Here is a 14,160-nt window from a genome sequence, read left to right as displayed (position 1 = left end):
CACTACAACATTGCTTTTTTCCTTTTGTATTTCGTATGGCTTGCTGCCTGGATCAAGAAACCTCACAAGAGTTTCAAAAAATATTCTATGCACCACTTTTGCCTTGTTAGCATTGCTGTCTATTTTCTCTTTCTCAATCTGTTCCTTTATCTGCAAACGAAAGCGCGATACCAGCTCCGGATTGGCATTTGACCTAATCAGGGAAGTGCATACCTCCTCTTTGGAATAAAGTAATAGATTAATTAAAGTATAAACAGAGTAATCACATCAAATAGATTGAGACTAAGTCATAGTTATGATTGTCTATTAACAATTGAGAGTATTATTGATATACATGTTGGCTTGCCTCAGTGTTTCTGTTTCCAATCAAGTGTCAAGTTCATTGATGGATTTCTTGGAATTTGATGAAGCATACAAAGAGTTTCATTGATGAGCTGTAGTTTAATAGATCATCAACTTTAAAAGAGAATGTATCACAACACATAAAGACAGATATTCGATTTACTTACAACCTCTTAGATAGTCTTTATTAACACTAAGTGTAAGAATTTTTTGTTTTTGTATTTTTATGATATTTTTAGACTTTAAAATTTTGTGAATTCGTTCCCCTCAAAATATGAATACTTGGGGAGAATACTTTATGGAAAAGTTAGATGATATATCTGATGTGTTTACTAGTGCTATAGATGCGGGTGCCATGAAAAAAGTACTGGTAGCATTACAAAGTGAGCCCATTGGTCGGTTAATGGTAAAAATGTACATGTTCTTCAGTACAAACACAGGATTGTATCTTGGTGTTTTATGCACTGTAGTTATACTGGCTTATTTTCTGGTCAATCATGATAATTATTATAAGTACAATATCTTTCTTATTATAGGATACTGTCTTTTGTTCTTCAAAATTGTATTCTATGCATTCACATGCGGTGTAATATCAAGTCTCATTACTAAAGGTCAATCCACTGATAAGTCAATGCACTACAACGTTTTATACCTGTATGGAATTGTGGGTTTGTTTGTTGAATTGCTGATGTTGGGACTTTTACAAGATCTGCTTCTTTTTGATAGAAAGCCAAGATCTACATTTTCGCTTAAGAATTTATTTATGTTCTTTTGTATTGTAGCTAATGTGGTGTTTTGTGGTTATTTCTTGTCGACTCCGAACATAATTAATACAGAAGAAAGGAATTTTGTTATTATATTCCTTATACTACAACTATTCCTCTTCTATGTCTTGCCATTCATCGTTTACTTTTTAATCATGGTTAACAATTTTGTGGAGAATGTGCTTAGTAATTACGTATATCCAGCAATTGCCAACCTTCTTTTTACATCTAAGCCTGGATCAAAACAAGAAAGAACACACGTAGTGGCTCTGTCTTAGAAAAAGAGAAAGACGTTTCAAATCTTATGTTTAATAAGTAAACTTTTGATTTAATTAATTCACTTGACGTGTATCAAATTTGTAATAATACTGAAAAGCTTAAACAAGCATGTTTAATTAACATTGACTGCCATCGTCGCAATTTGACTTTCATTCGTGTATTTACTTTAGTCATTCCACCTCACTCATTCCTTTTCATAATCTTTACACTCAAAAATCCTTCGTGCGCTTTTACCTCTTCGTTTATAAGCAGCAGGTTCTTTATTCTCGAATACTTCTTCCTGTCCCTCTTCAAAAAGTACATCAGATCTTCTGTTTTGGTTTTCCCTTTTATCCTGGCCATGGAGTGGACTTTAGTCAGCAGCAGACTGAGATAGTCCATCAAATAGCTGTGCAGAACTTCCACAGTATCCATCCTTGGTGAGCTGACATCTCCAAACCCATACATCATAGACCTCACTTCTTTGAGAAACGTAGTTTTTTTTGTCTCTCCCATGGGTGGAGGATTAAGCAAGCATTAACTCATACAAATTAACAGGCGTATGGGCACTGTGCTGGAGTATGCTGTTTTAAATGCATTATCCATGCCATGTCTTTTGTCTTTGAACAGCTGGGTTAAACTAGAAATATCACGAGGAAACAGATGAGAAGACAAAGATAATGCTAAAGGAATTAGTAAAGGTAAAATCGAGCAACTTGAAACTAGTCGATCAGGTCAGAGGAGGCATTGTTGAAATATTCCAACGTGCACAGGATGCAGGAGACTACTTGGATAAAATGTATAGACTGATTAAGAAAGATAAATGAGGACTTTAGAGTTCTATCCCCGCTAGATGGTTTAATCATACTGTGCTTGGGAGTTGTGTGTCTAAAAGAGCATGCAAGTGATTTCTTTTGAAGCGTTATTTACTCAAAAATGTAATAAATTAGTATTATGGAAATCTATCATTGTTAGTTAGTCTTGCCATAGGAAGATTGCTGATTACAGCATGTATAGAAAATAAAAGGTTGAATGGTTAACTTACTTTGCTTTAGCACAGTAGTACGCAATGCCTTTGCCAGATATGTGTTAAAAGATGTGCTTATCTTAAAATCAATCAATCTTTAATAATTTTGAAATTTCGCAGCAAATCAATACGGTCATAAACGTCTTTCTATCCCAAAAATAGCGCAAACACTTCCCATTATCGTCAAGTGTCCATGGAATATATGTCTAAATGACGTGTATTTGAGTACTTTTGATTCTTGCTTGAAGTTTTATTTACATTTTTATTAAATCAGCATTTGAATAAATATATTACGTCGAAGTTGTGCTGAGAATAGACTAGACTGGTAATATTAAATAATTCATAAGCATCATGTTTCGTGAATTTTTGGTGAGTAAACTATTGTTTTTGTTGTTCGCGGTAGATAGAGGTTTCAAAATTAAAGCCAGAGCAAAAGAGTTAACTTATCATATTGTGAATTTTCATGTGTTTTACGAATCAAACAGTGAAATGGATTGGTCCACGTAGAAAATAATATTTAAAATGCCATGTAGTATAAGTGTATCTATTATATAGGTTGTGGTAGTTAAGGATTTATCGGGAATATAGCGTAATAAATTTTACAGACAAGCATATTAATAAAATAAAAATGAATTAGTCGCAATACTATCTAAAATACACTAGAGAGTGATCAATTAAAACTATTGAGAAAGACAAGAACAAGTATTTAGTGGCAAGAGAATCATGATATATGATGAGCTATATTACCAGCTAAGAGCTGGTGGCTTATCTAAATTAATTGAAAATTTACACCAAACATTAAGAATGAAATATATTGGAGGAATAAGTTAAAATACTAATATCTATCATCATCAAATTAAGTTTGTCTTTAATAATCATGCCTCGATTCAAAGAGCCTTTGATACAAATCGAAAGACTAATAAGTACAAGAGCTAGATGAGTTTATGAAGCCAAAAATTGAATGCGCATAAATGTATTAAAATAATTGTTTATAAAACTGTATGAGAAAATAATGAACAGTCGCAAAAATATAAATCTAATTTGAGTGATGTTTTTATTTAATTTGTGCCCGAAGTTTTTACAGTTAATAATTTTAGCCTGTTTGTTTGTATTTAAGCGCAAACATCAATCCAAATGTACAAAGATATACAATAAAGCATGTTAATATACAATCTGTTTAATTTATATTTGGAAGTAAAACGCAAACACATTCATATGCGGTTTGAATTAACTCTTACCTACGACCTCTGACATTAAGAAAAATGTTGATATTAGAGTGTGAGTACCAAAAAAGATATTAATATAAAAAAATGTTTTGCACAGACAAAAATACTATCATATCCTATTCAAGGAATAACTTTTACAGAATTAATTTCTCGTATAACAAAGAATCCAATAATAAATTTCTGTAAATTAAATTTATGCGCAATGATATTTGATATTAATATAGTTAAACTGATAATTGTATTTTAAATTTTCAATCACCAAAATGTGATGGAACCTCCAATATTTGGAACTTTATCTTGTCCACTTGTCTTCACAATTTATCATACGATTCTAAGGAGATTGAGAACATCGATCGGTATGATAGTGTGTGTTGTAAATGGTTGTTTGTCTTCTGCTTGAATTTTTTACTAGACTATGCATCTTGGTATCTCCGATCTGAATTAAAAAAATGTGATTTTCAGTTTTCTTGTGAATTTTCAAAATCATTTTTACGAAAATTTAAATGAATGGGGTCGTATTGGATATGATTTGCATTATAAATAAAAATTTTATCAAGCCAAACATTTTGCCACAACACAGATTTCAACTTCCTTTCGTCTAACAGAATGTAAAAGTTTGAATACTTTAAGACACCAGATTAAAACGTAACAAAATCCCAAAAAACTTTTAGTATTATAATAAACTTTGGATATATTAGGTCAATGGTGTTGAGAGTTTTGTTCTTCTACATTTTATTCCAAAGCCGCAATGTGGTGTTTATTGGCCTTACATTAATAATAAATTGCTTGATTATATATGTGTAAACCTGCATGATTAAAAACCGTTCAAGTATTTAAATAAAATACATAAAATAACAACCGTTAGGCCGCATCAAAATCTTGTAAAAATACTCGAGATGCAGAATTCTCTATGCAAAAATCTCTACTATAGAAATTCAATATCACTTATGCAAAATCGTCAGTTTTTAAATTAGAAATAACTTATTTAATACCTAAACCGCCTTTTCTCTTCCACATTAGTATATGTCTTTGAATGTTATAATTGGCTCCAAATATACCTGGATTGCACACTATCCCCTATTGTTTTGGTTCCTCAATATTTAGATGCTAAAAATCTTTTAATATCCTATAATATTCATTTCAGATATACCCAGCCAGTTTATATCTGATAAACACTATGCATGAAGTACTGATGCCCTCATATTCAATACATCACATGGCTTAGATCTATGTTTAAATACTATTCAAGTAGGACACACGATGTCGATGCATTTATGAAACATACCGGACATCCATGTTGTCTTTAGTGTGCATTTCCATTCTTCCACAAATACTGGTTTCTTATTACACTCCAGAGATATGGGTTTAATGGTGTGTCGATTGGCAAGTTTATGCAGGATATTTCTAATTATTTGAAGTACTTAGATATAAAAATCTAGCAAGTATGTCTTAACATGAGTGGAATTTTTAAACTAGAAGTTTAAAAATTGAACGAACCACTGATGGGCTGTTATATTCATATAGTCAGTATGTTACCCCATAGATTTATTAAATGCTAAGATCTCAAGTGGCGGAAAAGTTTTCATTAACTTTTGCTTAAAACACCATTTTTGTTGAGGTTAAAATTTTTAGCAGAAACAGACTAAATCTTTTTAAAAAATTAAATAAAAGTTGTATGACACATCAATCTACAATATAACTGCGTTTGTATTAATTCATAGTTTGCTAGCAATTTTATTTAAAGCTGATGTAATTATTTGTTTGAATGTTTAATACTCAAATGCCCAAACAATTTTGATCCATTATATAACTCATATTGGCACAATTGTTTTTATTAACTATCCATTTCCAACTCATAATAATCGGGATTGCTCATTTATTTCTACAACATGTGAGAGATTGCCAATGCACGGAATTTATCAATCCATATGTTATTGAATAACATAAAAACGCTTGTTGTTCGATGTAGAATTAATTATAAGATGAAATTTGCTTGTACAAAAGCATTTAAAGGCTTGATCGATCAACAATACACTTGACTATGTCGTTTTCATAATATAATTGCTCATTGAAGCGGATAAAGAGAACTATGCAACTTACAAAACTTTGTCCTAAATCGAGTCCTTTTAGTAATGTATTTTGTAAAAGTTTTCAACGATATTTTTCATTAATCTTCCATCAATATGCATTTTCCTTTGGAATGTTATAAGACATTGAAAGAGATAAACATGCAATCTATTAGTTAAATCAGTTAGGTTATTACGAAGAAATGTGTGCTTTAAAAATAAGAAGGATAACCACCACATTTGATTAATATTGTTGAATTGGTAAAGTACGGCATCAAACATATAGAAGAACCATTCCTATGTTTCAGTCTTGTTAGCTCAAGCATCGTTGTTTTTATTTGCATCTGACCGTTTAAAAATTATAATGTAATATAAAGTGATGCAACATCACAAAATTTTTAAAAACAGTCAAAACGACAAGTTATGATGCTACAAAAATAATGATGCGTAAATATTCAATAAAAGATGAGACTAACAGTTTATTTTGATTTCTAAAAAATATTGGCTCAATTAAATTAACCAATGTTGTACACTTAATATTAAAAATTTAAAAATTAAATATTTAGATAATTTTAGGAATAAAAGAGAGTATTCTACAAAGCTACATATAGGACTATTTCACACCTGCTATGTAGAAAGCATCAACACTGACAATTTCCAAGGTTATTATCTTTTATATAAAGATTTTATGCTGTAAGATAGAAAAATAATTGATTTCGAACAAAACAGAGTTAAAAAAGTTTAAAGGAGAGCAATATCGTGTTGTAAAATCTCTATATTTGGTCTGATCTCATAATACAAAACTACGCTGCTTGCTAAAACTTTTAAAGATGGTATCTTTAAACGTAAAGTGAGAAGACATGATTGCTAAATTCAAATAAGAAGACATATTTATTTTTAACAACATCATTTTTTAGGATGTAGCTGGTTCATAAAACTTTGTAAAAATAAAATATGAAAGATAATGGGAAAGAAGTCAATATTAGATAATAAACATTTTTGCATAGCATTATGATAATCTATATAACATGCTAACGATTTCATATTTATGTTTCGAATTCGAAATGATTTCACGCCTAAATTAAATCCATAAGCAAAAACACAACGCATGCGTGGATTTTTTTAGGAATCTTCTATGGGTTTTGACCGTTAATAAAAAAATTAGAATGGAAGTTTTATGAAATGCAAGAAAATTTTTGATTAATGCTAAAAGTTAAGCAATGGCATGATAAGACCGTCTTCTCTTCAAGAAAATTGTAAAACAAGCCCCTTATAATTTGTACATATTTAAATAAATATTGAAAACTGCGTGTTATTTATAAGACGTGGTGTTTTTATTACAATCTAGTCAACATAAAATAGCAATGTTATTTAGATCTATAATTTCAGAGTTGCCATGTTCATTTGGTTGTAAAATTTAACAATAATGGCGTTTATTCAAAATATAATGATTTTCAATGAAGTATGCGCATCTGTAGAGACGAAAATCGCTCTTAGTGCGTTATGAGTACTCAGTTCTTCAAAGACCACGAGAAATTTGGCAATATCATTTTTAATATACTAATAAACAATTAGATGCAATTTAATTGATTCACTACATGATAATTATTTATGTGCCTGATAAAGTTATATACAAATATATTCCATTAGTTAAACAACGCAGAAGTGTGCGAACAGTAAATTTCAAAATATGCACATAAAGATAACGCGATTCTCGAAATTGCTTTTAATATTTAAAAATTGATGTATATTAATTAATATAATATCCTCATTGTTCAAATATTTTCGATTGCATAGAAATAAGATTAGATCAATCATGATTTGTATGGTGAAAAAAGTTGAGATGATGTCATGTCAATAATAATATGCTGTTGATATTTTGATATTAAAATGGATTCTAGGCACCATGCCAAACCGATGCATCTTATAGATATTTGAGATGTATGGATTAATATTTATAATTTAATTTTACAATAGTAGAGTAGTTCTAAGAATCCATAAAATTCATAAACATATATAGGGTGTTCTAAAATTCAAATGTGATCTGGTTTGACTCTTCACTTGGCATGAGAACAAACATCTCAAACATCAATAGGAGAAATTGTGGATGGTTCTGTATCCATTCTATTTCGGTATAAACAACATAGTATTTCGCATTTGAAGATTTATTTTAATAGAACTTCTTTGTTATTGTTAAGTGGCGACCATTTGTAATTTTTAAATTCTCTTTAAACCATTAACTTCATAGTACTATATTTTCAACTTGTTTCCATCACATTAATCTCAACGAACAAAATTATTTATTATACCAGATTAAAAACATGGAATAATACCATTATAATGTCGCAAATAATGCGAAATTTTTAATTTCATTGATTTACGTTTGATATGCACTGATAATTCGGTTTCCTCTTATTTTTAGTAGCATTTAAAATATCAGCATTGGCATCCATTATATTTTAGATGCCTTTATAACATCTTTGGTGCATACTTTAAAGTTTTCTTCCACGCTTTTTAATATGTGATGTATATGGATATTATCCACATAGACTATATTTCTAATATTTTTCATGTTTCAAAAGTTCTATCTATTTGTATTAAACGAGTTTAAAAACCATTGTCGTTCATTTTATTTACAAATCCTTCTCTCAAACGTTTATATTTTCTTGCATTCTTCAATTTAATGAGAAAAGGTCTTTTAAATCAACAAAAAATCTTTAACTTTTATACGGATCTCGTCGGATTTCACCTATATGTTGTCATATTATATCATCAACTTACCTCGCCATTTCAGCTCACTCAACAATTATGATCTGATATTCGAATAAATTGATACGCATCCTAATCTTTCTTATTAAACTCTAATATCAATTGAATTTCTCAATAGTCATCTTTCTATTCATCATCAGTCCCTCATCACAACTTCTTTTGCATGCCATAACAATAACTGCTTGTATTTCTTTTATACTACACCAAACTTTCACTTCTTTTCATTCTCATCTTTTGTTGCTGACTCGTTTCCAATTTCTCTTTAAATTTCAGACTGTTCTTTGCTCTCATCTCTACCCATTATTTTATATTTAATTAACTATTATTCACAACATTGTTACTATTTTGGATTCTATTGCCACAATTACAAGTCCTGCATTTATACTTTTAAATGTTTTAATTCCCTAATTAGAACACATTTGTTCTGGATCTAATTAAATGGCAAATAAAGTGGTTAAACGTTAGTCTCTTTTGACTAATTGCCACAATCAAGCCTCTTAAACTTTATTATTCTTCTGTCGTTAGAAAACATATTTTTGTGCCGACCATTTCTATTCACAACTGTTGGGTTATATCTTTTTATTTGTGCATCGTTTTATAATCCATCTGTCTTTTAGATTAATTGTAAATTTTTTATAATTAAAGGGCATTTCGCTATCTACTTGATTTAATCTTAATTTTTCTATCTCTTGATTATTTTGCATTTATACTTTTATTGTTCGTGATATGTGCCATGCGATCATAAAATGTCATTGAAAAGGCTATGAAATGGATAAACAAATCGGATTTGTTTCGTAACCAATCACAAGGCATCTTTTATACAAATGCGCATTGTTTTGAAGACATTACCTAGAACTATTTCCACATAAACTCTGTACGTTGCCCTTATAAATCTTTTATTCTTTTGAAAATCAATTTGTACATGTTCTAGTATAATTCGATGCATCGAGTACAATTTTCTGATATATGATCTACGAAATAGTGCATATAAATCATAGATATGAATTCGTGCACATAGCTTATATACTATGCACATAAACTATCAATCAGAAATAACAAAGATTTTTGGAAAACTAACTCTATGAATAAAAAAGTACTTATTTTAATGATTTACTCCCACCATATAGCTTATATTTGAATAAAACTAGCATTAAATAATTTAAAAATGCGATACTGTTGTCATACGTCTTACTTGAGATAAAATATGTACCTAATTTATTAAATAACCACACACTACCTAACATTATAGAATTGCCATATTTTATAAATCTTGTGCAGATTGTCGTATATTGCAGTAATCACGGATTTGTTAAAGATTCAACTCAGTGGCATATTTTTCTTAAAATACACCCCCACATCTTCAAATAAAAATTGTATCTGATTGATTCCATAGTTATTGGTGTTATATGGAGTGTTTCCCCATATCCTATCATATTCACCAACATCACTTAAGGATTTGAATTTGTGTGAAATTTGTGCATATTAAACCATTTGCATGTTTTAGGAGACTCTTTTCTTTTTACAAGAGCATTTCAAACCTATGCTCTGCCCTTGTTTAGAAGTGAAAATAAGTTCCCTGAGATTTATTGCATGTTATAAAGGATGATTATTAAAAAATTAACCATTAACATTACTTATGGTCAAACAAACTTCATAGTTTTTCACAAAGATCCCTTTTAGTATAAATTGTACATCATACTGTGATAAATAATTTATGATTTGTAGAAATGTACAAATTGACCAACTTCGACATAGAATATGTTTGTGTGATTCTTATTTGATGATATCCACCATTTACTTAATAAATAATTGGTGTGTTATTATGCTACGGGCATAAGGAAATTTTATTTAAAAAGACTATTTTTAACAACAGACAATTCTCTATTTCTCGGCACAAATATTTTATATGTGAAGTAACAAGAATTCAACAGAGATTTCTAGATAATTCGTACAATCTAAAAATAATTCAGAAGATATTTTAATAGGATAAAATTTTCAGAATTATAATGTTAAGTGAACTCCCAATATATAGAACATTTATTGTGAGTAAAAGATCAAACCACAATAATAATTTGATCTAAACAATGTTTCCTGCTTAATATTTGGATTAATAAGGGAGGGGATACGCAAGGTTGAATAGTTCAAAACAATTATATTACATAAAAATCTTATTGATTTGAGGGATTGTTGCATTTATACCACCAATATTAAGTAGTTGCAGATATCATTAAGATTATCTACGGCTAATCTACAAAATATTATATAAAAAGGATTTGTTGAGTGCGTCCAAATAGAGTTTGTTTGTTTTAAAACAAAGATATTTTTTATTACTAATACTAGCATGGTACAGCAAAAGTTGTTGTTTAAAGAAATATGATTGTTTTCCAATATGCTCGCGAATTTTCGAAATACATTAGAAAAAACCAAAATTGCAGATATAAGCATGAAAAATCTAGTCTGATATGTTCATTTTCTATAATTATTGCACATTCTAAAATTATTAAATATAAACGGTGGAATGTCATTAGAATATTTAAAATGTATGTGATGAATTTAATTGCAGGTGTACTTTATCATATATCGAGTTGGAGTGTGTGTTTAATTAATATTTCAAAATCATTCTAGCATTGTTGTGTTTGTCTGTGTAAAATAAATTTAATGTTGATTTATTAACGTGTAAAATTTTTTGTTTTCCATCAAAACGCTTTGATTGGTAAACCTTCCCAAGTTGGTAGGTATAATAAAAAGCCTGATGTTGGTAAATGAGCCCACAGTATAAAATTGCATAATAAAGTATAAGTTGGCCTCATCCTTTAAATGGTGGTACAGACTTGTCTCAAGAAAATATGCGACAAAGCACAACCTGATTGCAATTGTTGGTTTTGGCATAAATATGACCCAAACATCAAACCATACACCGACAATATCTACCTTTACCAACCAAAATTTCAATATAATGAGAATATCAAGAAATATGACAATGAAATTCCTGATAAAAACTCTTTTCAAACTAGCCAAGTTAAAGCGGCATGCCTTTAGTAGAGAGTATGTGTTAATTCCAGATGAATTTCTTAAAATAGATCTTATTTATAAAAATAAAAAACCTTGCACTGTATATTAATTACTTATAATAAGGGTTTGGCGATGATTTTGGTTTATTTAAATGTTATTTACAAGCTAAAGCATCAACGTGGAATCTCTTGAGAATTAACTTTGACAATTTTCAATAATGTGATAAAATTCATTAGTAGGGCATTATTATATTTGTTAACTATTGAAGCTTAAATATGATTTAAATACCAGAATTGTCTAAAGTAATCAGTAATATAATCAAAAATTTGTATTTAAACTTAGTACCATTAAATACAATACGACATCAAGAATTGGGGAACCCAATACAACTATATAATTTAACCATTGCTGTTTCGACAAAATATACGTTGTACACAACAAAAATTAACCAAAGTGGCGATGTTGTATCAAGGTGCTATTTGTAAAAACAACTCCAGAAAACAGCAAAACTTTCAAAGATTGTATGGAAATTAGATATTTTATCTAACATGGCTATCAGCATCAATGGGTTTTCACATTTTAATATATTTAGAAATAATATCAAGTTAAACATACGAATGATTGCCAGGCAAATTTCGTTGACTCGACGGCTATATATATTAAAAATCTCTGAAATCAATAATTCTAAATACCATAAATAATATGAATGAATTATCTTTCAACATCTCATAATAAGATCAACCTTTCCATGTAATACCAAGGTATATGTGTGTTGTGCTGCTAAATCTGGCATTTTAATCATATTTATAATTTCTTTCTAGTTTTTTGCAGTTTTACTTTTAAAAGTTTTATCAAAAAATCTTATCAACCAAAAAGTTCTAAACATGGTAGCATACAACAAATTATATCACGAGAAATTAAAATTCTCTAGTTTAATTGTAATATACCGGTGGCTTCTTCGTTGCCATTTATTTAACCAGCTAGTTGCATCAAGGGGTTTGGGATTTAATGCTATTCTCTAGTCACATTTTGATTATATAACATTATACAATCTCAATTTTATATTTAATATTGCATGATTCATATAAACAGTCATGATATGCATTGCCGGCATATTGTTTCTCAAATTGTCCGAGACTGCATGTTTTGAGCCAATACAATCTAGAACCAAGTATTATAAAATACAGGATGTATAGCAATACAAAAGACACAAGTTATCTCACCATAAAAGAAGATGGAGTTTCTAGGAAATATGCTGAATACTTGTAGCTTTCTGGATGCAGGTATGCCCCATCATACACGAATAAAGCTGTATTTTCTGAATTCTTAAAAGATAAAGCAGATTATAATAATATTGACGTTCTTTTCTCAACAGAATTGGATTAGTATTTTATTAAACAAAACAAATTTATTATACCATTTTGAGAAAATCAAATCATGTTAATTTAGATTGAGTTTATAAGCCCATACAATTTATTTTCTATAAGTTAATATTGCCTTTGTATTTGTCGGATGGACGTCTGCGTATTATACTATTTTATTTGATCAAACAGTTTTATTAATTACAATGCTATAAAATTTTTTGAAAAACATATGAATTGAATAGTAAATGTAAAAGAAAGACGAAGCAGGTAGATTATGATAACAACAAGGACGGTGATTTTTTAACTTTTGGTTGAAAATATTTGGCCAATAGCGAATATGTACATTGTACTATTTAAAACTATCAATAGATATATTAGAAACAAATCTTTTAATTCACTCTGATGGGTGCCATGTTCTTTCTTAACTGGGTATTTGAGTTTTTATGTTTTGCCCAGACTCTTTCCTAAATATACTTCTCTGCATAGTTTTTCTCACAATGTATTGATATAGTAAAACATCATCCTATTCTTCTGCAGTCATATTTGATTAATGTGAGGCTGTTATTACTCAAATTAAGAAATTGTTGCCTATATCACAGTTTTATTTCCGAAACATAAACAGACAGACGTATTGGTGTATGCTTATGCGTTCATACATGTTATTTTGCACATTAAATTGTGTTATTATATTCCAAATGGAAATATTCCGGCCTCCAACATCACAATAAGCCAATAGAGTAATTTCAACAATTTCGCTCGCAATACCAATTATGCAACAATTCATATCTATATTAGTCTAATCTTTAATGTTCCATTTAAAAGAAAAACAAATCCATAGAGTAATGGAGATGCCAAATAATTTCTCTGACAAATGTTCCTCATAACTCCTCAGGCATAGAGAATGTACGGTTAGATAGTATCTTTGCACCAACCCAGCAATTTTTAGTTTATACGAATAACCTACGTAAAATGATGCATTGTACCACTTCGCTACTACGTGAAAATCTTTCTCGTAGGACTTATTTAAAGTTGTTAATTACATACAAGACAAGAAATTATTGGTGAAACCGTCAGTTTTTAAATTAGAAATAACTTATTTAATACCTAAACCGCCTTTTCTCTTCCACATTAGTATATGTCTTTGAATGTTATAATTGGCTCCAAATATACCTGGATTGCACACTATCCCCTATTGTTTTGGTTCCTCAATATTTAGATGCTAAAAATCTTTTAATATCCTATAATATTCATTTCAGATATACCCAGCCAGTTTATATCTGATAAACACTATGCATGAAGTACTGATGCCCTCATATTCAATACATCACATGG

The 14,160-nt window shown here is 29.5% G+C and overlaps 2 protein-coding genes across 2 annotated transcripts; one reads left to right on the top strand and one right to left on the bottom strand.

The window, feature by feature from the left end:
• Positions 1–616: 616 nt before the first annotated feature.
• On the top strand, positions 617–1,384 carry VICG_02083 (uncharacterized protein; the record flags this gene model as incomplete). The annotated part of the gene is made up of 1 exon (XM_007605466.1): positions 617–1,384. The coding sequence occupies one exon, from the start codon at positions 617–619 to the stop codon at positions 1,382–1,384; it is 768 nt and encodes a 255-aa protein (XP_007605528.1).
• A 181-nt stretch (positions 1,385–1,565) lies between these two features.
• On the bottom strand, positions 1,566–1,880 carry VICG_02082 (uncharacterized protein; the record flags this gene model as incomplete). Its single annotated transcript, XM_007605465.1, has 1 exon — positions 1,566–1,880. The coding sequence occupies one exon, from the start codon at positions 1,878–1,880 to the stop codon at positions 1,566–1,568; it is 315 nt and encodes a 104-aa protein (XP_007605527.1).
• Between the last annotated feature and the right edge of the window lie 12,280 nt (positions 1,881–14,160).

Source organism: Vittaforma corneae (assembly GCF_000231115.1).
Source record: "Vittaforma corneae ATCC 50505 unplaced genomic scaffold supercont1.29, whole genome shotgun sequence".
Lineage (NCBI taxonomy): Eukaryota > Fungi > Microsporidia > Nosematidae > Vittaforma > Vittaforma corneae.
Note: the sequence above shows the minus strand (reverse complement) of the source record. Positions and strands in the feature narration are given on the sequence as shown.